The 25,012-nt window shown below is 43.9% G+C and overlaps 1 protein-coding gene across 10 annotated transcripts in view; it reads right to left on the bottom strand.

The window, feature by feature from the left end:
* The window catches only part of GALNTL5 (polypeptide N-acetylgalactosaminyltransferase like 5), a 50,399-nt gene continuing 25,387 nt past the window's right edge, over positions 1–25,012 (bottom strand). For 8 of the 10 annotated variants that reach the window (XM_081533532.1, XM_081533528.1, XM_081533530.1 and 5 more), the window contains 4 exons: positions 14,576–14,825; positions 13,541–13,658; positions 3,070–3,219; positions 1–291 (listed from right to left, as the gene is read on the bottom strand). In XM_081533532.1, coding sequence (XP_081389658.1) covers positions 136–291; positions 3,070–3,219; positions 13,541–13,658; positions 14,576–14,825 — 674 coding nt within the window. In that variant the 3' untranslated portion in view covers positions 1–135. Of the gene's footprint in view, positions 292–1,902; positions 2,574–3,069; positions 3,220–13,540; positions 13,659–14,575; positions 14,826–25,012 lie in introns of those variants that run through there. The other 2 variants (XM_081533525.1, XM_081533524.1) reach the window with 1 other exon arrangement.

Genomic DNA, 25,012 nt, shown 5'->3' with positions numbered 1-25,012 from the left:
TGGTGTCAGCCATTCTGGTTGTGTTTATTATTGTATTTCACATAATTTCATGATGGTCCAAACTTGTCCCTTCTCTATGTCGAAGGACTAGGGGACTTTTTAACCCTTTATTAATGAAAACAACTGGTGTTCCTTTCATGAGCTTGTCTCAGATGCCTCCAATTCTGGGAAGACAGTATCCAAATACCACTGAAATGACTTGCAACCCAATCGTTTCCTTAACTCAACACGCTCGCTAATGTTTCCATAGGCAGCAGACTTCAGAGCAGGTCTTTGCAGAAAAAACTGTTCCTAAATGGAAAGTGTCATTTCATGAAACCAAACAAATCTTTGTTCATCAAGTCATAATATCTAACAGAGCAGTATATATTAGCAGTATCTACTTTCATCATCTAACAGAGCAGTATATTTTCATCATCTGAACTAAGACAAAACAGTCAACAATAAACCTTTTCCTCTATTGGGGAGGGCAGACACTCAGGTGAGACCTGGGACTCACTCAGCCCCAGCTGCTCATGTGCTGTGACCACCACGATGAAAGTAGCGCAGAGGGACCAGGAAGTCTAGGTCCTGCTTCTCAAGAGCCCAGAATCATGGCGACCTATGGTAGTGTTCCCTCTTTCTCCTGATCTCCCAGTGAGGCTAAAGGACAAAACCCCTCACTCCCCAGTCCCCATCAACACTTCATGATTTCAGAAACAGAGGGTGGTGCAGCGGCTGAGGGAGAGCTGACTCTGGAGGAGGGCAGCCTGCTTCAGTCTCTCCCTCTGCCACAGTGTAGGCGACAGTGCACGCACGGAAGGGCAGCTTGGACACCCATCAGGATTTAAGAAGGCACTAACTCAGGGCCCGTGAGTCCATGTTTCCAGATTTACTCAAGATATGTCTCTACGCATGTGCAAAAAGATATGGGAAAAGGATGTTCATTTCAGCAGAGCTAAGGAATAACAAAAAGCTGAGATGACCAGAATGTTATCTATGGGGGCGATTTATTAATGGGATCAACTTTAGGAAATCTATTCAAAGGAAATATTTAAAACAATGACATGTTTATATGTTCTGATTTTAAGACTTTGAAAGTATGTTTTTAAATTATACTAATAAACGGAAAATTGTTAAACAAAATACTGATGCTCGGATCTAGTTACGTAAAAGAAAAGGATATACACGTCTGTGTACGTGCATGTAACAGAAACTATAGAGAGTGAGTTAGTGATGACTTCTGAGCGATAGAACTACGGGCTTCGGAAGCTTACTTTTCACTTCATACTTTTCAATACTGTGAGACTTTAAAAAAATGCATATGCTTCACCTTTTAAAAATAATTTTTTAAACATCAGGAAATACAATAAGCATACAAAAGAAGCACATAAAATAGAAATGTGCACCTTAATGAATTACCAAAAAAATCAACCCGAATAAACTTGCCTAGGTCAAGAAATAGAACAAAACCAGTAACTCCGAAGCCACTTGCGTTTCCCTTCCTGATCATAATTCTTTCTCTTAAGTTTGAAGTGCTATCCTGATTATGTGTTCATTTCTTTGTTTTTCTTCCTAGCATTGATATCTAATTATTCATGCATAAACAATATGGTTTGATATTATGTTTAACTTTATAGAAATGAAAAATACAGTATGTATGCCATTGTGTTTGGCTTCTTTTGTTCACTATCTTGAAGATTTACCTATACTGCTGTATGTGTATCTAAAGTTGGTTAATTTTCATTGCTACATAGAAGTATATCGATTAAACATATCATATTTACCATATTCCATTCCCCTCCTGATAAGCACTTGGGTTGTATTCAGTTTTGGCTAACACAATCAACGCTGTTTATAAACATTCCTGTTCATCTGTTGTGGTGCACAGAAGCACCCATTCTGTAGGGTCTACACAGGATGGGCTTGCTGGATCATGGGAGATTCGTTATCTTTTATTATTTTACTCAACAGTGCCAAACTGTTTCCCAAAAGGAGTTTGTAACAATTAACACTCCCACCCCTGGTGTCTGAGACTGCCTATGCTTGCCCACACATGATCCTGGCAGGCTTCAAAAATGTTTTGCCCCCCCAGGTGGCTATGTAAAAATATCTCATTGAGGTTTTAATTCATGTTGCCCTGCTTACTAAAGAATTTGAAGTATTATTACTTGTATAATTTAAAATAATAAAGAAATATTAGATCAAGACCAGGACATATACTATCACAAAGAGAGTCTTCCATATTTCTACCCATGTATCTGCAATGAGGTGTTGTGGCTACTGTCCATGTCTGTTTGAACTCTCAGGTTAAAACGAATCTGCATCTATATGTTCTCCATATGCACGTTCTAAAGGTCCTGGCAAGAGGCTGAAAGCATGGGGAGATGGACGCATGAAGGGGCCTGGCTTTGATGTAAAAACTTTTGACCAGGAGGGAAAAGAGGTAGCAAAGATCCTCGTGTGTGGTGCTTCAGCTGCATCACTTGGGACTTGGTAGCAAGTCGAGAAAGAGAATCTAAAAACGTATGCGTGGGAGTGGGGACAGAGAGGCGTCTGCTGCAGAGGGGTAATCTTGGGAGTGGAAGATAGACCTGGGGAAGAAAAAAATGACTTCATGTGTTGCTTGATTTACTTCTGAGCAGCCCGGAGTTTCCCTAGAGATTAAAACAATGAGTAAGGTGCAAGTGTAGTGAGTTAGAAGGAACTAACCGAGAATAGGGTCTGAAAATGGGTGAGTGAGGAACTGAAAGGGCACATGTGTGCTAAGTTGCTTCAGCCGTGTCCGACTCTTTGCGATCCTATGGACCGTTGCCCCCTAGGCTTCTCTGTCCATGGGAGTCTCCAGACAAGGATACTGGAGTGGGTGGCCGTGCCCTTCTCCAGGGGATCTTCCCAACCCAGGGATGGAACCCATGTCTCTTATGTCTACCTGCATTGGCAGGCAGGTTCTTTATCACTAGCACCACCTGGACCCTAATTTAAGGAAAAGCATCAAATTTGGTATCTGGAAGGCAGTAGAAGTCTTCCTCAGAGCTAGTCCCTCTCTGTTCTCTGACAGATTTTCCAAACCAGGGATGTATCCTTCACCTTGAATTCATCTAGCCAAATGTGTACCAGTCTGAGATTGTTATACTCCATGGCTTTCATAATTTCAGAGCGGTTTGTGATGTGTTGTCTATTGATATGTCCAATTCGAGAGCAGGGGATTACATAGAGCTGGCCTCCACACATCCAGATCTATAGACATAAGGAAAACAGAAAACACGTTAATGATTAGTGTCTGTTTGCTAGTAACAGTCAACTGCTGAATTAAAACAAAAACAACAGCCATCATTAAGGGTCTTATTTCATTTAATCCTCACAGCAACCTTATACTGTGATCATCCCCATTCTACAAATGAAGAAACTAATAGATACATTGGTCAAGAAATTTGCCCAGTAATACAGCGGCAGAGCACAAATTTCAAACTCAAATCTGGCCCCAGAGTCAGTGCTCTGAATACTAAGTGGTCCTGCCTCGCTTGTACATGACCAGCTCTGATGCTAATCATACGCAGACTGACAAAATACTTTGTCTTAGGATATTCTCAAACAATATGCTGAGAGTAACATTTTCTGAGACTATTAGTACCGCTGGCTGTTAGGTTCAGTTACTCAGTTATGTTCGACTCTTTGCTACCCCCTGGACTGCAGCCCGCCAGGCTCTTCTGTCCATGGGATTCTCCAGGCAAGAAAACTGTTGGCTGTTAGCAGGTAATGAAAGAAACATTGATCATGGGTGACTTCAGTTATTCCTCTTTTTTGTACTTAAAGCACTTTATAATGCTTATTTTTAATAACTTATATTACACAAAAAAACATGACCATAGGAAAAACAAGTGTAGAAAAGCAAACAGGAAAAAAATCACTTTTTAAAGACTTCGTCAGTCAATACTAATTGAAATTGTTGTTGTTTAGTTGCTAAGTTGTGTCCAACTCTTTTGAGACTCCATGGACTGTAGCCCACCAGGCTCTTCTGTTCATGGGACTTACAAGGCAAGAATACTGGAGTGGGTTGCCATTTCCTTCTCGAGGGGATCTTCCCAACCCAGGGATCGAACTCGTGTCTTCTGCATTGGTAGGGGAATTCTTTACCACTGAGCCACCAGGGAAGCCGCCTAATAATCCAAGTGTGTATGTGTATATACATAGATACACAACAGTAAGATAACTTGCTTTTTTAATTTAATGTTTTGCAAAGTTATTTTTAAAGTCTTGTATTATTTGGAATTTTGGTAGTTTAAATTTTTTTATTATTATAGATAATACCACAAAGAATGTGCTTGTAAGATAAACCTTACGTAGAGTATACTTACACAACTCTTGTGTTTAATTCAGTGACTCTTACATGGTCCCTAGATCAGCAGCATCAGCATCACTAGGGAATTCACAAATGTAAATCCCTGGGCCTACCCAGACCTACTGACCTAGGAATGCTGGGTCTGGGGGCCCAGTATTTCTGTACTTTAATGAGTTCTTTAGGTGATTCTGATGCATTCTAAAGTGTGAGAACCACTGTTCTAATTAATCAAGGTCATACATCCCAGTTTTATAGATGTTTTCTTAGGAAATCCACCTAATCATTTAAAATAAGACTCACTGAAAACAATGCTCAAAAGTATTATGGTGAAAATATCAGATAGTCAGAAAGGATTATGTTAAAGAAAAGGGAAAAGCAGAACTTCTGACATGAGACCTAATAACTGGTACAACAAACTTCCAGGATTCTTTAGAAATACCCAGAAATATCCCCATAAAATGTCTAGAAAAATACACATTGAATGCCTTCTCCAGAATGCATGCCACAGTAGCTTTACCTGGCTCGCTCAGTCAGTAGAGCATGCGACTCTTAAATGAATCACAAAGGGATTTCCCTGGTGGTTCAGTGGTTGAGAATCCAGCTTGCAGTGGAGGAGACAAGTGTTCGATCCCTGGTTGGGGAATTGAGATCTCACATGCCGTGGGGCAATTAAGCCCACACACCCACACCAAAACTTCTGAGCCTGCTCACCACAGGGAGGATCCTACATGCCACAACTGAGACTCAATGCAACCAAATAAATAAAATAAATTTTTAAAAAATAATAGAATAAAATAAATGACACAGTAGAAAATCCCTTAGACCAGAAGTCCAAAGATTTAGGTTCTTTTATTAGCTTTGCCACATGCTGATGATCAGACATATCCACTCTGAATCTCTTTTTCAACTGCAATTGAGAACTAAATAGTTGATCATTTAAGCTACTGCTTGGGGGTGCTTTGTTATGCAGCAAAAGCTAACTGATACCAGTCACCTGCAATGTTTTAATCTCTTTTTCAAGAGATCTTAAGGACATTTGGAAAATCAGTAATATCCATTTAATAATTAGGATGGATACAGAAATATTTATTATTGTTGGTGCAGTCTTATATGTGTGAAATGTTTCTTATCAAAAAAAGAAATCTGGCTATGAGCATAGAATAGAAAACAAAAGTCAAGTAACCAAAGTGATCAAGGGGGAGTGAAAGTAAAACATGTATTAAAGACTTTCTCAAAAAACCAAATTGAAGATGCAATCGCAATTTAGCCCCATTTTCATAGAACTCATGCAGTTGCTCTTTTCCTCTTGATTCATTCTGAAAGGGACACGATCCATCTGGATATGTCTTTCGTTCTGCTCATTGTCCATGTAGGAGATGGTCAGCTTTCTTTCTCGGATATACTGCTGGAAGTAGTCTGTCCAGCTCCCAATATTACTATTATTATTGGAGGAGGAAGAGGATAGTGAGGAGGGAGAATATCCCATCAAGAGTTAGTATAGTGGGGCCTCTCTGGTGGTCCAGTGGCTAAGACTCCACGTTCCCAAAGCAGGGTGTCTGAGTTCGATCCCTGGCCTAGGAACTAGACCCCACATGCCACAACTCAGAATTCACAAGCCACAACTAAAGATCCCACATGCTGAAATTAAGACCTGGTGCAGCCAAATAAATAGATTAATGATAAAAAGACTATAAAAAAAAATGTTAGTATAGTTTAGTATTTCGAATCCAAACTCTGAGGCCACTCCATGTGGTTCAAATCACCTATGAGCCATGTGATCTGGGGCAAGTTACTGAAGTTACTCAATCCATCTGTGTCTCAGTTTCCTCATCTGTAAAACGAGGATAACGACAGGACCGGCCTTACTACTGAGCCTACACACTCCAGAGCCCGCCTGTCACAACTAGAGAGCCTGTGAGACAAAACTAGAGATCCTAGGCACCTAGAAAGTTCGCGCACTGAAAAGAGAGATCCCATGGAAAGCAACAAAGGCCCCGCATGCAGCAACTAAGATCCAACACAGCCAAATAAGTAAAGATTAAAAAAAAAAACAGTACTTGCCTCATGGGATTGTTATAAGCATCAGATAATCTGACACTTGTTAAGTGCTTAGGGTTTGTGTTTTGTAAAATCAGAGTGTCTCTGCTGTAGTGAAGTGTGGTAGATTGCAAGCATGGCCACATATGCTTTTCATTCCTACCTGCACATCTAACTGCTGTGTAACTCTGTACTCCATTCATCAAGAAATGAGGTTTATTTCTCCATCTCTTGAAACTGGTCTTGGCCTTGTCATTTGCTTTGGCCAACAGGACATTAGCAAAGGTGATGCTTGAAAAATGTGTGCAGCACTTTGGGATCTGCTGCTCTTGGGAACCTTGTGACCACTTCACAGTGAATGAACCTCGCTAGCCTGCCTAACCATGAGAGACAAACAGTCTGGTCATCTCCACTGCCCCAACACTGGACACTGGCCAATGTCCAGACATGTAAATGAGGCCATCCCATGTTAGCCAGCACCAGTTGACCCTCCAGATGAACACAGATGTGTAAGCAGCACCAGTAAAATCAGCCCTCCTGGCTGTGACCAAAAGAACAACTTTAGCAACACAACAAAGTTTGAGGAGTAACAATTGTTTGTTGTTTCAAGTCACTGTATTTTGGGGACAGTTTGTTACACAGCAAAAACTAACTGATACACTAAGGAAGTAAACAAGACCTCTTATCCACTTAGCTGCTCATTCCAGAACCTTGGTGTGATGGATGAAAATACTGTTCTGCAAACATTGTCTCACTCTCCACCCCTCACCAAGGGGCAGAGTATATTTCTCTGACACACTGACTTTGGGCTTGTCCATTTGACACGCTTTGGCCCATGGAACGTGAGCAGACACAGTGCCTCTGGAGACTTTAGATAGGCTGTGTGGTTTGCCTTGACTTTTGCCTTCCTACTGTCAACATAAGAACATGCCCAGAGTGGCTAGTAGAATGACCCGCAAAGCTGAGCAGACTCAGAGCCCAGCCCTGGACAGCGTAAATGCTCAGGCAGAGCCATGCTGGCTGACCCGCAGACATCTGAGAGAAGAAAGTAGATGCTTCTTATTCTGAATTGTCTGGTTTTGAGCTGGTCTATAAAAAGCATCATCATGGCATTAGCTGACTGGTAACTGGGCTGTCCTTGACACCCCTTTCTCTCAGCACCCACCTAGCTGGTCAGCATACCTGTGGGACATTCTTATGATGGTAACATGTAGGCAACTGGCCACACAAGCTTATGACTCAGGAGAAGGAACTCGGAAGGGGGAAGAGTGGTATCACTCTCATCCGTTAGTCATGGGAATGTTATCTGGATAAGGTTATGGAGCAGGTGGAGAGAGCAGAGAAAGAAGGACTTGGGGAAACCCCTACAGGGTAGAAATTCTGAACAGATGGGCCAAGAAAAGTAACTGGTCTGAACAAGGGGCTGGGTGCTGAGCAGCTTGCCTAATCCTCACGGTATAGACGCAGGAGAACCCGATTCAGCCCTTCTCTAGCACAAACCCAACGCTTGTGGTTTGCTCTCAAACTACAACCTCCCCAGGCTGCAGCAACTGAGGGCCGAATCTGAGCTGGTGTCCGGGTCTAAGAGCCCAGTCTGGAGGTGAGGCCGGTGATTCTCCAGGTGTAGAGCCAGTCCCTGGGCCCCGAAGCAGTGTCCTGACCATTTGGGGTACAGCAGGATGGAGCGCTGGGGCCAGGGGGGTTCAGCCAGGGGATAGGCTGCAAGCTCTCTCAGGGAAATAGAAGTCCTGACCCGGAGCCTGGTTCTGAGACTTATTCTGAGGTTGGAATTGAAGCTGCAGCTCCGAGGGCACCAAGGAATCATCACTTCCCACGAGCAATGGTAACACTGAGCTCGGGGCAACTAAAGCAAGTTCAGGGCATCGGAGGCATCCAATATATGGCCAGCCTTAGCGAGAAGCCTGGGCTTCCCTGGTGGCTCAGATGGTAAAGCATCTGTCTGCAATGCGGGAGACCTGGGTACAATCCCTGGGTTGGGAAAATCCCCTGGAGAAGGAAATGGCAACCTGCTCCAGTACTCTTGCCTGGAAAATCCCATCGACAGAGGCGCCTGGTGGGCTCCATCCAGTCCATGGGGTCGAAAAGAGTCGGACACGACTGATCGACTTCACATTCATTGATTAGCGAGAAGTGACTTAGAAACCGGGTAAACCGGAGCTGGGGGGCCGGGGGGCCTTAAGACCTGAAGTTGAATAGATAATACAAGTCAGGAAGGGACAGGTTTGGAGCACACTGCTTATGAATTTTGTGATTTTGCCAAGTTATACTACTTCTCTGTGCCCTGGTTTCTCCACTCTAAATAGGAGATGATGAGGTACCTACCTCCCAGGTTTATTGTCAGGATGAAGTGAGCTAATATCTGTAATATTTCAGAGCAGTGCATATCACACATGATAACAACTGGAAAATGAAATACATTTGTCTCCTTCACATCTCACCTTACATGCCACTTCTGCAGGGAAGCCACTGAAGACACACCCCTCCCCCAAGACAAGGCCAGGTTCTCCTTCTATAGGACCTCACAGTACTCTGTATTTCTCCTTCATCGCAGTGATCAGAAATACAACAAAATAACTAATCATCTCACTCTACCCCCAAAGAGAATGGAAGCTTTATGCCATTCGAAACCACTTCTGCATTAAGAGCTACTGTACTTTAGCACCCAGCACAGTGCTTGGCACATAACAGGTTCTCAGTAAATATTGTTGAATGAGTGAGTGAGTGAATGAACGAAAGGGGATTGTGTCTTCTGAATACCCAGGACGTGGCACAGCCTGATGCAAGAGGTACTCCTTAGACGATGGGTGTGTTGAACGTCGAACTTCACTTGAATTCTCAAGAGAGTCTGAAACTGAGACAACTCCTTCATTTAGTCCGAAGCTAAAACGGGATGTGGGTTTTAGCACCACACAGGTGTCAGTTACAGCCACGGAAGCTGACGCGGGTATATGAGGAAAAGGATCAACTAGGGAATGGCACAGACACTGGCCCAGGAGAAGAGACATGCTGCTACAGATCCTGGTGGCCCTGGCTCGCCTTTTGATCCCTTTGGGTCCCTTTTGTTTCTGGGTCATGGGGGGGAAGGCTGAGATGCGGGGAAGGCTGGCATGGTGGGCTGCAGGTGGCTGGCGCAGTGCGTCTGGCTGGCTCAGTGCATCTGGCTGGCTCAGTGCAGAGGTTCTTTCCTAGCAAGTAAGGAAACATTGCACTAGATTAACAGCAGGCTTGGCTTCACAGGTGCAAAAAATGGCTCCACATCAGCCCGGAGCCCTGGAGAGCACGTGGGGTGAGGAGCAAGTGTTGTCAAGAAAAGTCTTGGGAACAGCCATGTTTGAGAGATACACAGAAGAATAAACTCCTGGGAAGGAGATTGAGAACAGCCGAGCAACGCAAAGGGATTTTCTTGGATTTTGCTCTAAAATCCAAGAACTCTTCTGGAAAAGACTGGGCACTAGAGGTAATCTGTCTGCCAATGCAAGGGCTTCCCAGGTGGAGCTACTGGTAAAGAGCCTGCCTGCCAATGCAGGAGACATAAGAGATGCAGGTTCCATCCCTGGGTTGGGAAGATCCCTTGGAGGAGGCCATGGCAACCCACTCCAGTATTCTTGCCTGCAGAATCCCATGGACAGAGGAGCCTGGCGGGCTACAGTCCACGGGGTCACAAAGAGTTGGACACGACTGAAGTTTACTTAGCACACATGCCAATGCAGGAGACACAAGAAACTACGGTTCAATCCCTGGGTCAGGAAGATCTCCTAGAGGAGGAAAATGGTAACCCACTCCAGTATTCTTGCCTGAAAAATTCCATGGACAAGAGGAGGCTGGTGGGCAATAGTCCATGGAGTCGCAAAGGGTCAGATACAACTGAGCACACACATACTGCATCAAATACTACAGTAACCTCGAGCACACGGAAGACCAAAAGCCATCCACTGGGGACACCAATATGGAACTGGTGACAGCGCCGGAAATGATGTCAGAGAGAAGATGCTGAGGGCCTCTGGACAGTGATTCACTGCAATGAGTGAGAGATGAAGTGGATGCAGATGTAGCTAATCTTTTCTTAGGAAAAATCAGGTTACTTAGGCAGAGGCGGCTGCCAGTGTCAAGAGAGTGCTTAGCTATTTATTAATTTATGTGTTTCTTTATGAAAAGTGAGACCCAAGCATCCTTGAAACATATGAAAGCACCATTAGGAATGAAGTTGCTGACAATATTGAAGCAAAAATCATCAGTGAACTTGAGTAATAAGTTAGCTGTTATTTGCTGTCTGGAGGGAAGTTAAAGCCAAGACAAGGAATATACTCAGTTTTCAAATATGCATCATTCAGAAAATTTATTCCATTCTGAGACACAAGGATGTTCTTATTAAGTTACTAGGTTCTGTAGGTTCTGAAAAAGAGGGATTTTTCATATGCTTCATTCTCAGAGCCCAAGGTAATAAAATGAGGAATAATCAACCAAGCAATAAAAAGTACCAGAGGCATTGAAGGTCACAAAAATAATGCCTGGATCAGAGTGGAACAAATGAGTAGGAAAAAAAGCAATGAAAATGAACTTACAAGATACTGCTAAACAGGGGCTTGGAGGAAGAATACATTGCTGTAAATATCCCTATAGTCAAAATAAGGTATCCGAAGAATTAGAAAAGATGTCCGGGCTTTAATTTTAAAAAATATAGAAAGTAGCCTGCCAAAAAAAAAAAGAGGGAGATAAAATCTAAAGCAGAAAAAAAAAAATTGGAAAAACACAAAAAGCAGATCTGATAAACATCTAAGCACATGCTGAGAGAAACGCAATTCAAAGTACAATCTCTGCAAGGGATCTCAGAGAATATAAGGGTGGCTGACAAAATTAAAGTAGAACAACATGGCCACCACTTATGTATCAGCTCCTATAACTATCTTAGGGGCGTCCCCCCAATGGCTCAGCAGGTAAAGAATTCACCTGCAATGCAAAAGATGCAGGAGACTTGGTTTGATCCTTATGTTGGGAAGATCCCCTGGAGAAGGAAATGGGAACCCGCTCCAGTATTCTTGCCTGGAGAATCCCATGGGCAGAGGAGCCTGGAGGGCTACAATCCATGGGGTCACAAGAATTGGACATGACTGAGCTACTAACACACACACACACACACACACACACACACATACTTCTAAGGAAGCTAAAGCTCAGAGAGAATGGGGATTTTCTCATAAAGGAAGCAGTTTTCTCTACATCTGATTGTCTCTGTTAGAAAAGACACAAAGCAGAGAAAAGTGAGGAAAAAAATGTGAAGGGCAATGATGATGGCCTGACAGCCCACATTTTTATGCACAGTTCAAAGTGATCATTATAAAAATCTATTAGAATTCAGTCAAATGCAAAAAATGACCTATGATAAACATTTGAATCGTCATACCTTAGTATCTTCTTCAGACTCTCCAGGCATATCTACTTTGTACCTTATTCTCCATCCCAATTATTTCATTAAATCTTTTTTTTTTTTTGGTCTTCCATGCACCTTGCAGGATCTTAGTTCCCTGACCAGGGATCGAACCCAGTCCTTTGGCAGTGAAAGCACAGAGTCCTAACCACTGGACCAGGGAATTCCCACATTAAATTGTTATACAATTCTGAGAATGGAATATTTACTTATTCCTATTTAACAGATGTGAGCCTCCCTGGTGGCTCAGTGGTAAAGAAGCTGCCTGCCGATGCAAGAGACACAGTTTCAATTCCTGGGTTGGGAAGATCCCCTGGAGAAGAAAATGGTAATCCAATCCAGTATTCTTGCCTGGGAAATTCCATGGACAGAGACGCTGTGTGGGCTACAGTCCATGGGGTTGCAAAGAGTTGGACATGACTTAGCAACTAAACACAACAGTTTAACAGATGGGAAAACCTATAACTAGAGGAGTGAATGACCTGCCAAGCGTCATACAGCAAGTGAGGGATAGGGCTGGGACTCACTCTGATGTCTAGCGTTCTCATATCATAGAATTTTTTTTTAAAAGTTAAATCTATTATTTTTATTGGTATAATTTGTACACCACCAGAAATTCACCCTTCTAAATATATAACTCAGTGATCTTCCATATTTTCACAAGGTTGCACAATCCTTGCCACCCCCGAGTTCTGGGACACTTCACCACCCCAAACAGAAACCTGGTCCCCATCAGCAGTCACTCTCCTCCCCCGCCACCCCTGGCAACCGCTAATTCACATTCTGTTCCTGTGGATGTGCTTAGTCTGGACATTTCATATGAATGGACTCATAAATACATGGTCATTTGCAGCTGGGGCTTCCCTGAGAACTCAGCTGGTAAAGAATCCACCTACAACGTGGGAGACCTGGGTTCGATCCCTGGATTGGGAAGATCCCCTGGAAAAGGGAAAGGCTACCCACTCCAATATTCTGGCCTGGAGAATTCCATGGACCATATAGCCCCTGGGGTCACAAAGAGTCGGACACGACTGAGAGACTTTCACTCACTCACCCCATGTGCATCTGGCTTCTTCCTCTTAGCAAAATGTCTTCAAGTTTCATCCATGCTATAGCAGGTATCTCAAGATTTAAGAGTCAGGGGACAACTTAGACATCTTCTACCAAGTCCTCTTATTTCACAGATAGAGAAACAGAGGCCTAACTCAGCCCACATATTTAGTGACACCCAAGTCCTCTCCCTCCTAATCCCGTGTTTTTTCTAGCATGCTACAACTACTAAGAGATTCCACAAACAGATTAAAAATATATTAATTTGAAATGCCTGACATTAGAAAAAACATAGGTAAGAAAATCTGAGGTTTTCCATTTCTGTAAGTGAAAGTCGCTCAGTCATGTCTGAGTCTTTTCGACCTCATGGACTATACAGTCCATGGGATTCTCCGGGCCAGAATACTGGAGTGGGTAGCCATTCCCTTCTCCAGGGGGTCTTCCCAACTCAGGGATTGAACCCAGGTCTCCTGCATTGCAGGCAGATTCTTTACCAGCTGAGCCCCCAGGGAAGCCCGTTTCTGTAAGGAATCCCATAAATCAATGACTCGATGTGACACCTGAATAGCACCTGACGCTCATGCAGGGGAACAGGGCGCAGTTGCTACGGCATATTATGCGACTTAGAGTTAGATTTTACTTTCTAGGTATAACGGTAACTACTGAAAACATAAGGTTGGAATTACCCTTAGTGAAAGTTCCAAGTTTTCTCCTCCCCACAGATTCATGCCCTTGTCGTACTGTCCAATTTCATTAAAAAAATGCCTACTTATAGCAAAAATTCCTCCAGCCATTACCGGTGACCTACAAAGGATACACAGATATTAGATTGATTCCGTATGTGCAGGCATTATGGATTTTAGCCAAAGTTATATTGAATATAGCGATAACAGTTAAAAACTAGAAAACACCCATGTTAGCTTCAAAATTATCTTCACATACATTTAAGTCTGTACTCATTTAATTCTCATAACAGCACATGAAGTTATTTGCCAGGCTCACAGAGAAAGAAATAAGGTTCAGAGAGGTTAAGTAACTCATAGAAGATCACACAACTCTAGCTAAATTAAAATAGGGTCAAAGATGAAGGACTTGCTAGGCTATGGTGTTAGAAAACTGACTCATATAGTTTGTGAAACAAAGAGAGTAACATTAAAGGAGAAGTGAGCCTGGAGTCAAAGTTATTAGAAAATGTGGGAAGTGATCTGGAGAAAGTCTCTGGAGAAACAGCCTCATAAATGCAGTTAGAAGCCCTAACAATGAGATTATTCTCACATTTAGAAATATATTTTCCAAGACTAATATCCAAGGAAAATGACCTTCTTCTCAACCTATAAAATTATAGACAGAAGCCCTTGGATAAATATTTTATATATGAATTTGGCAGACATAGACTTTTTCTGGGCTGTCCACAGTGCTAGTATTCAGATCGTTGATCAACATGCAACTCATCCCTGAGAATCATGTCTCCATTTGAAAGCAGGACAAGCTGAAATCCGAGGGGTACGAACCATGTGGTACTCTGCACGGGGATGAGATGCTCATTTTCAATTAAAGAAACAAAATCTACCCCATTCCATTATTACAGACTTTTAGAAACAAGATAAACAATGAAATATGTCTCTTCATTAAGCTTGAGAAATCAAAGTAATAATCTCTGCAGGCTTCCCCCTGCTCCCACTACCTCTATGCTATTTTTCCATTACCAGAAGAAATCTCACCGGATAGGTGTAGTGGGTCCTTCTGGTCCCTCCATCTCATAAGATAAAACATGATCCCATTTAAATTCCAGATGCCAGTTGAAAGCTCCCCTCACAATAGGAGAGGGCTGATATTCCAGGGTCATGTAATTAATGACATCTATCAGAGGACACACCACCATTTTGGGGTCCTTGGCAATGGCATTCAGCAAGGGCTCCAGCCAGACTTTATTCACCTCACAGTGGCTATCCAGAAACACTAGAACATCCCCTGGGGAGGCAAAAACAGGCGAGTATTAGCCCATGTGTAGGAAATAACCTGACAACACAAATCAAGGTTCAATGCAACAAGTATTTGTCCAACACTTACTATGAAAGTGAAAGTAAAGTCGCTCAGTCGTGTCTGACTCTTTGCGACCCCATGGACTGTAGCCCAACAGGCTCCTCTGTCCTTGGGATTTTCCAGGCAAGAATACTGGAGTGGGTCGCCATTTCCCTCTCCAGGGGATCTTCCCAACCCAGGGATCAAGACCAGGTCTCCCGCATTGTAGGCAGACGCTTTACCATCTGAGCCACCAGGGAAGTTTTGCTATTAAGTTGCTTTCAGTTTCCCTGGGAGGAGGCAAGAAATGTATATTTCTTGTCCTGTATCAAAAATGCAGGACAGCGTGTGCCATAGCTATTCAGAAGGAGCTGGTTGGTGACTGTGGGTTAGAGCCGCAGTTCCTAACCTTTTTTGGCACCAGGGATCAGTTTTGTGGATTTGGGGAAGACAATGTTCCCATAGACCAGGGGTAGGGTGAGGATGGTTTCAGGATGGTTCTGATAAGGAACATATACAACCTAGATTCCTCGCATGCACAGTTCACAGTAGGGTTCGTGCTACTGTGAGAATCTAATGCGGCCACTGATCTGACAGGAGGCGGAGCCCAGTCAGTAATATGTGCGATGGGGTGCAGTTGTAAATGCAAATGAAGCTTTCCTCACTTGCCCACCTCCTGCCGTGCAGCCCTGTTCCTAACAGGCCATGGACCGCTACCTGTCCATGGCCCAGGGATTGGGAACCCCTGATGTGTTTGCTCTCTCACCCAAACACATTGCCTGTGCAAATCCTGCCATCAGAAGAGATACTAACACAGATGCAAATGTCCTTGGTTCCGCAGCCCTTCTTTGGCCCTTTTGATTCCCTGGTGAGACGCCAACATCAGTTCATTTCTCTTCCCCCCAGGATGTTTCTGGTTTTGCCGTATGGATGTGTAAGGATGCGCTGAGCCCCCAACACAGGAAATAATTCATATCAAGTTCCTCTCACCAGGCTTTAGCAAGCAGCTTCATAAAAAAATCCAAATTCTGACAATGTGACTGAAGGTAGCTGAGTTCTCTTACTGCTTCTCAGATATCTATTTCGAAATTTCTTTATGGTACTGTGTCAGACCTGGAGGAGGGCATGGCAACCCACTCCAGTGTTCTTGCCTGAGAACCTCATGGACAGAGGAGCCTGGCGGGTACAGTCCATGGGGTTGCAAAGAGTCAGACACAACTGAGCAACCCAGCACACTGTGTCAGACAACTCACTTTGCAATATAATATCTGTTGTCTTCATGCCTCAATCAAAACTGAGCTAAAAAGAGCCCCATTTTTAAACACACCTGGCTTTTTTTCAATCAACACTTTGAATTTTTCATTAAAATAGCTTCTATGACGTTACATCACACAAACATTTAAAAAAAATCACGTCCGCTAATTTGATAGGGGAAAAATACCATCTGGTTCTCCAAAAAAGATACACAAATAGCCAACAAGTACATGAAAAGATGGTCAACATCATTCATCTTTAAGGAAATGCAAATTAAAACAGTGAGGTACCACTTCATACCACTTCAAATCTATCAGAATTAAAACAAAAAGAAAATAACAACTGTTGGGAGGATGTGGAAAAATCAGAACTCTCACACGTTACTGTATGGTGTGGTAAGTCACTTCAGCCATGTCTGACTCTCTGGGACCCCATGGACTGTAGCCCGCCAGGCTCCTCTGTCCATGGGATTCTCCAGGCAAGAATACTGGAGTGAGTTGCCATGCCCTCCTCCGGGGGATCTTCCTGACCCAGGGATCAAACCCGCACCTCTCATGTCTCCTGTATTGGCAGGCAGGTTCTTTACCACTAGTGCTACCTGGGAAGCCCAAGATGGTCCACCTGCTATGGAAAACAGTTTGGCAGCTCCTCAAAAAGTTAAACAGAATTACCACGTGACCCAGAAATTCCACTCATTGGCACATTTTAAAAAGAATTCAGGGGATTTCCCCGGCAGTCCAACGGTTAAGACTCCACGCTTCCAATGCAAGGGGCACAGGTTCGACCCTTGGTTGACTGAGGAACTAAGATCCCACATGCCTTGAGAACAACAACAACAAAATTAAAAAGAATTCAAACATATCCATGTACATGCATATCTATAGCAGTACTCCTTATAGTATCCCAAAGATGGAAATAGCTCAAATTTCCACCAACAGATGAGAGGAGAAACAAACTGCATATACACACACAATGGAATATTACCCAGCCATAAAAAATGAAGTACTGATACATGTACATGAATCTCAAAAGCAGTATGCTGGTCAAAGAGCCAGATGTAAAAGGTCTGATTTCATTTCTATGAAATATCCAGAATAAGTAAATCCAGAGACAGATGAAGACTGGTGGTTGCCAGGGGCTGGGAGAAGCAGAAAAAGAAAATTTCCTGATTTATGGGTGTGGGGTTTTCTCTTGGGGTGATGAAAATATTTTCAAACTAGAGGGGATAGTGGTTGTACAACATAGTGACTCTGCTAAATGCTATATGCCCAGATTAAGCTAACTTCTCCTTAGGATCTAAAATCGCTGAAGGGCCAGAACTTCCCCAGTGGCTCAGTGGTAAAGAATCCGCCTGCCAGTGTAGGAGACACGGGTTCGATCTCTGGTCTGGGAGGACCCCACACGCCGCGGGGCAACTAAGCCGGGGCGCCATAACTACTGAGCCTGTGCTCTAGCGCCCTCGAGCTGAAACTACTGACGTCGAAAACTACTGCACTCACGTGCTGCAACTTCTGAAGCCTCCACGCCTGGAGCCTGTGCTCGGAACAAGAGAAGCCACAGCAGTGAGCAGCCCGCACGCTGCAGCTAGAGTGTAGCCCCCGCTGACCACAGCTAGAGAAAAGCCTGTGCGCAGCAACTAAGACCCAGCACAGCCAAGAATAAACAGATTAAAAAACCCAAACAAACGCTGGAGGACACTAGTTCAATGGACCTGATAAAGGATCTTTCCCATTCTTCCTAAAAAAGGATCTTTCTTCCTTCTTAAGAAATATATCTGTGGAATGTTCCAAACTGAATTGCTCACTGAAGTTAAAAGTCAGGGGAAATATTCTTCATCTTCCCCGAGTAGCAGCTTGCTCTCTGCTTTCCTGTAGCAATCTTTGTTGCTGTTGTCCAGTCACTCAGTTGTGTCCAACTCTTTGTGATTCCATGGACCGCAGCATGCCAGGCTTCCCTGTCCTTCACCAACTCCCGGACCAACCATCTCATCCTCTGTCGCCCCCTTCTCATACCCTCAATCTTTCCCAGCATAACCTATTCGCACACTTCTCTAGGGATTGTGTTTTGCAAGTTTTGTTTTCATATTTAAAAAAAAAAAAACAAATGCTGTATCAATCTCTCTCAATATTTTCAGTCTTTCTCCCCTTGCTTCATTGTACTTTCTGCTTTTCTTTAGTGTCAACATTTTTACATTTATACATTAGTTTGTTGTTGTTCGTTTGCTAAGTCGTGACCGACGCTTTGTGACCCCATGGACTGCAGCACGCCAGGCCTTCCTGTCCTTCACTATTTAATATAGCTCATTATATCTATTTTAAACATTCTCAATTTGGTCTTTAAGGCAATTATTTTTAAGGTATTAAATATTTTCATTTTTATTAACAATAAAATTGTTGTAAACAATAATATTTTATTTCAATTTATTGTACTATGTTATGGCTATCTCTCTTAATTTTTTTGTTTTGGGATTGATGTTTAATAAAGTAGTGTGCAAAATCTAGTTATGGAGAGTTTACAGAGAATCTCTTTGTGCTTAAGTGTATGATAAACTTTTATAAAATATCCAAGCATTTCCACTTCATTCATACCATAGATCTGTTAAACATGGCCATTTGGATTTTGTGAAAAAAATTCAAGTGACTCTGCTATTTGAATTTCTCTCTCTTTTTTTTTTTTTGTTTGCTATGTTTCCATGACCAGTAGTGTGGAAATCAGAATTTGAGGGTTTGTGTCTTGAATTATGTGACCTGGAGCAGGTCTTTAGTCTTTTGGGGAGATTAGTTTCTCTAACTGGAAGATAAGGATGGTGAGTTCTAAAATCTCTGAGAGACTTCCCACCATGAATGGTCTGTATTTTCATTACTTTTCCCTGTATTTCTCCTACTTTTATTTTACATATTTTATCATTTTGAAGCATATAATTAAATATCTATGTTTTAATTTCTTATTTATTTGTACTACTCACTGTCTGGGCTTCCCAGGTAGCGCTAAGTGGTAAAGAATCCGCCTGCCAATGCAGGAGGTATAAGAGATGAAGGTTCGATCCCTGGGTCAAGAAGATCCCCTGGCGGAGGGCATGGCAACCCACTCCAGTATTCTTGCCTGGAGAATCTCATGGAGAGGGGAGCCTGGTGGGCTACAGTCCGTGGGGTCGCAAAGAGTGGGATGTGACTAAAGCGACTTAGCATGCACACACGTTATCATTTTCTAATACGCTTTTGTTTATTACTTAATGCTTAAAAAAGAGTGCTCATAATGACCTCATTCAGTCATTGCAACAACCACATTAGTTATATATCTTTGTTCTCATATCATGGATTAGGAAGCTGGGGTTCTGAGAAGTGACTTACCCAAGATCCCGTAACTGGTAATTGGCACATACCAAACTTGAAATGAAGGCTCTGCTTCAAAACCCAGTGCTTTTTGTTCTGTCTGTCATCACCTCCCTTGGATGTTTGTGGCAGAGAGTCAGACACTGCCCTCTGTGCCATGTAAGTAAACATATTAACAGGTTTTGGGAATTAGGACGACCTCCTTGGGGAAGGGCATTATTCTGTCTCCTACATGAGACAACAAAATCGTCTCTCGTTCTGTGTGATGGTCAAGTAGCACCACAAGTTCTCAATGGCGTGTTTGATTTTGCTACCCTGTTGCCTTTAGGATGGCAGCTCAAATCTACACCTCATCTCTGGCTTCTTGGCCACTTGATGACCATCCAGGTCAATTCAGTGGAAGATACTCCATTCTCATCCCCAGATTGCCTTGTATTTATTCCCCCAAACTTCCTGTTCTGCTGTGGACTACCCCTTTACTCTTTCCACAGTTCCCCTATTTAAAGTAAATTTCTGGACTTCCTTAGTGGTCCAGAAAAGAAACTGCCTGTCAGTGCAGGGGACATGGGTTCATCCCTGGTCAGGGAAGATTCTACACGTCACTGGGCAACTGTAGGGAAAGAGCAAATTAGCCAAGATGGAGGTGGTCAGGTTCTCTTACCCCATGCCTCTCGCTCTCACCCCTCATTTTGTAAATGCGTGGTTTTGTAACAGCTGAGATACTTGTAGCACTGTGCGCGTGTGCATCACGATGTACCCGCTTGGCCAGGGGCCACTTCTGCTCTGTAAGCTCCACCTGAAAGGCCTTTGAGGCTGCATTATGGTTGTGTCCGCTGGCTCAACCATGAGCGAACACAGCGTGTCCGCTGCTAGAGCTGCTGTGCTAGCCAGGAGAGAATAAACATGTCTGCAGTTGCTACAGCTCTTGAGTTTTCTTCCAGCTTCCTTGCCCTCACCTTGCCTACCCTGGCTTCAGTGAATAGTGTGCATGGTGAGATTCACCAAGACAACAGCTAAGCCCAGGAGCTGCAACTACTGAGTCCGCGTGTCCCAACACCCAAGAGCCTGTGCCCCACAAGAAGAGAAGCCACTTAAATGAGAAGCCCATACATCACAACTAGAGGATAACCCCTGTTTGCCGCAACTAGAGAAAAACCCATGCACAGCAATGAAAACCCAGCACAGCCAAAAATAAGTAAAACTCTTTTAAAAAATAAAATCCTTAAAAAAATACATAAATTTCCCTACACTAAATTCTCCTGCAGACCCCCTTGCCTGATGTAACCCTGACTCTCCCAAGAAGATGCTGTTTCTCATAGAAAGTCCCTCCTTCTCCTCCCTGACCACAAGAATCCTTGGGTTCAGGACAACACCAGCGTTTCCTAGCTACTTACGGCTGCTTCCAAACCATAACATTTCTGCTCCCATGCAAAAAAGTCCCCTTTCCTTTCAATTCAGGCCATCTAATTAGAGCTTCTCTTTCTCAATTTTTCTCCACTTTGCAAAACTCGAGCCCTCTAATTCCTGGTGGAGTTAAATCCACCCAGCAGTGGTCATTTTCCCTCCTGCCAAGGACACAGCACAGGCTCATCACAGCTGTCTCAGTTTGAGGGCAACTTCGGTCATCACATAGGCAGCATCACCCACAAGGGCGAGTGGACAGGCAGCCATAAATATTACCAAGAAAACGCCGTAAGAGGCAGGATGATAGAGAAGAACAGGACCTCGCTGTTTTGTACAGGTTGACTTCAAACCGCCTCTCTGATAACGTGGCACTGAACCAGAGGCCTGAACAAAATGAAGTAACAGGTCACACAGGGGACTGGAAGAGGAACATTCTAGGTGGGAAAATCATGTGCAAAGAAAGGCTCCGAGATAGGAGTACAGCTTGTATGGTTGAGGAGCAGCAAGAAGGTCAGTACCGCCAGGGGAGAGCGATGGGGGAGGTGAGTGATGAGGGCAGGGCTTCCTCGTGGTCCAGCGGTCGAGAGTCCACCTGCCAATGCAGGAGACACGGGTTCAATCCCTGGTCTGGGAGGATTGCACCTGCCATGGAGCAAGTAAACCTGTGGGCCACAACTAGTGAAGCCCACGGGCCTAAAGCCTGTGCTCTGCAACAAGAGAAGCCACTAAAATGAGAAGCCCACCAACCGCAACTAAAGAGTACCCCCGCTCACCACGACTAGTGAAAGCCCAACAACAACAAAGACTGTGCAGCCAAAAATAAATAAATGAAATTGAAAAAAAAATAATGCAATGTAAAAAGAAAAAATTTTTTTAAATGTAGAATATCGTCAGGATCTTAGAGTAAGGAAGAACTTCTCAAACAAGACACAAAAACCATAAAGAAAAATATTTATGAATCTGATTATTTTATTATTAAGTTGAACCTAGCTGCCATGAGTTTTTAAGTGAATTTCACTTTTTTCTTCTTTTCTACTTTTTACGTGGCGCCATGTGGCATGTAGGATCTCAGTTCCCCCACCAGGGATGGAATCCATGCTCTCAGCGAGCTCAGAGTCTTAACCAGTGGGCCACGAGGGAAGTCCCAAAGCTATTGGCCCTTAAAATAAACCTCCAAAATGTACAACAGCTCCTATACAATCAAAGTTTCTTTCTACTCATTTAGCTCTATCCTCGTCAGCCAGAAGGGAAATACAGTGTGGAGGGGGATAAACCATCTCCCTGCGAGCCTTGGTCAGGAAATGTGGCTGAAATATAGTCACAGGCCATTCCTACCAAAAGGAAGGCAGCAAAGTATAGCGTGGCTCCATGCCCAGCAAGAGGAAATGGATTTTTTGGTGAACTTCTGTTCAACTTCCCTGGTAGCTCAGATGGTAAAGAGTTTTCCTACAATGTGGGAGACCCTGGTTCAATCCCTGGGTCGGGAAGAGCCTCTGGAGAAGGAAATGGCAACCCACACCAGTATTCTTGCCTGGAAAATTCTATGGATGGAGGAGTCTGGTGGGCTTGGCGAGCTATAGTCCATGGGGTCGCAAAGAGTCGGACACGACTAAGTGACTAACACTTCTGTTCAACGCAAGACACCATCAACAAAGATGGGAAGACCAACTACAGACTGGGGAATGATATTCTCAGTTCATATAACACAGGATTTGTATCGTAAAGCCACCTTCGAATCAATAACAAAAGGACAAACAACCCAACCAAAAAAACTGACAAAGGATATGAACAGACCAAATTCACAGAAAAATCTATTAACAATCTACAAAAATATGAAAAAATACTCCATGTTGCTAGTAGTCAAGGAAATGCCAAGAAAATAAAGGATACAGCTTTTTGACCAAAATCTTGTCAAAGACTAGAATGACTGGGCTTCCCTGGTGGCTCAAATGGTAAAGAATCCGCCTGCAGTGAGGGAGACCTGGGTTTGATCCATGGATCTGGAAGCTTCTCTGGAGGAGGGCAACCCACTCCAGAATTCTTGCCTGGAGAATCCCCATGAACAGAGGAGCCTGGTGAGTTATGGTCCATGGGATCACAGAGAGTCGAACACACTGAGCAACTAGTACAGCAGAGAATAATTGGTAATAAATAACCAGTGTCAGCAAGGCTCCAGGGAGAGGGCCCTCTTATACCCTGTGATGGAACTGTTAATTGGTGCCATCTGTTGTAGGACAATTTGGCAGCATCCATCAAAATTTAAAATAAGAATTTCCTTTTGCTCAGCAATTTCACTTTTAAGAAATTATCCCATAGGTACAAGCATTCATTTCCACAAAGGTGTAAGGATAAAAATTGCCAGTGCAACTTTTTTTTTCAGTAATTGTAAAAAGTAAAATCAAAAAAAGAAATGGCTAAACAAATTATGGCAATCCATTATGGAATCCATGGAATACTATACAATGCGCAAACAAAGACTGAGGTAACTGTCAAGTATTGTCATGGGAAAAGTTACAAAACATTAAACTGAAATGAAAAGAGTAAGTCTCAGAACAATAGAGATAGTACAATTCCATATATCTAAAAATCCTTAAATCTATGTGTGTATGTGTATATGTGTGTATATATACATACATACATACATACACATATATGCATATTAATGCATAAAACCAACGTCCTGAAAAGACACATGCCATTCGGTTTTAGTGGTTTGTATCAAATTTTGGACAATTAATAATGTGTTATCTGTGTAGATGGCTTCCCTGGTGGCTCAGACAGTAAAAAATCCACCTGCAATGCAGGAGACCCGGGTTGATCCCTGGGTCAGGAAGATCTCCTGGAGAAGAAAATGGCAACCCACTCCAGTTTTCTTGCCTGGAGAATCCCATGGACAGAGGAGCCTGGCGGGCTACAGTCCATAGAGTTGCAGAGCTGGACACGACTGAGCAATGTAGTTAAGTAAGAGAATGTCTCAATTGATCAGGCCAAAATAGAAAAAAAAAAAAAGAAAAAGAATCAGATTTTGCTCTTAGTTGGCCTTCTACTCAATAAGGAAATGGCCTTGCTAAGGAACGGAGACATTTCCTCAGACTGCCACATGGCCGGACCCTTAAACATCACCCCTCGCCTTTGGTCCTAGGTTAATATTCTGCGAACAACCCTCTGATTACGCGGGCTTCCAGGAAGCTCGATCGCTGGGATGCTCAGATTTCCCTCGGGGCTCATTCTCCTGCTGGTGTCTCGTGTCTCACAGCTCAGGAACTGCCCTTGGCGGAGGACGGGGCTGCCGTCCCAGGGGATGCCGGAGGGCAGGTGGGACCTCCCTGCTCCCAGTGGCTGAGACCTCCCTTCACGAGAAGCTGCCCCAAGAGGTCCCCCAGCTTTGGGATCTTCTGCTGCGTTCACACCAAGGCCACGCCCTCCCGGGGCTCCCAGCCAATCACTGCGCACACTGTGTCTGCCCCGGGAAGCCAGGCGAACCCGACGGGCCACAGGGGCCCCACGCAGGACTCCTCCAGTGCGCGGTCTTGGCGCCGGGGCTCCCAACCGGCCCACTCGAGCCCTTTCTGGGAGCCACGCAGCAGACTGAAGGGCTTTCGGCCTTCCCTCCTTCCTTGCCTCCTTCCGCCGGGGTCAGACCAGAAGCTTCCAGCCCACACTTCGTCCTCTCCCCTTTATCCTTCGCAGACATTTCTCTGTAAGCACTCCTCCCGGGTCCGGGCCTCTGCCTCCCAGAGGACCTGGACTGACCCCTTCCTAGCTTCCGAGGTCTGCATGGGGTCTCTGCAGCTACATCACAGCCCCGCTCTCCCTGTAAAGTCTTGCTTTCCTCACCCCTTTACCTGGTTCCCAAGACCACCCTGGGGACCTCCTGCATGTACAATTCCACCCCAGAGTCTGTAGCTGGGGGACGCGTCCTGTAACAGGAGGCTGAGCTTACGCCCGCGCCCCCGCCCCCGCCGCAAAGGATATCTTCTATTTGTCTTCTATTTGAAATAACACATTAATATCTTGAAGCAGAATACTTTCAGAGTCAGACAAAGATGTAAGACTCATAAGGCTGAAATATATTCCCACTCTTCTGTTTATGCCATGGAGACACGTGAGGGTGTTTTCCGCATGGGCAGGAAGACCTCTGGGACA

This window comes from Giraffa tippelskirchi, chromosome 10 (assembly GCF_054371585.1).
Source record: "Giraffa tippelskirchi isolate mGirTip1 chromosome 10, T2T-mGirTip1v1.2.pri, whole genome shotgun sequence".
Classification (NCBI taxonomy): Eukaryota; Metazoa; Chordata; class Mammalia; order Artiodactyla; family Giraffidae; genus Giraffa; species Giraffa tippelskirchi.
Note: the sequence above shows the minus strand (reverse complement) of the source record. Positions and strands in the feature narration are given on the sequence as shown.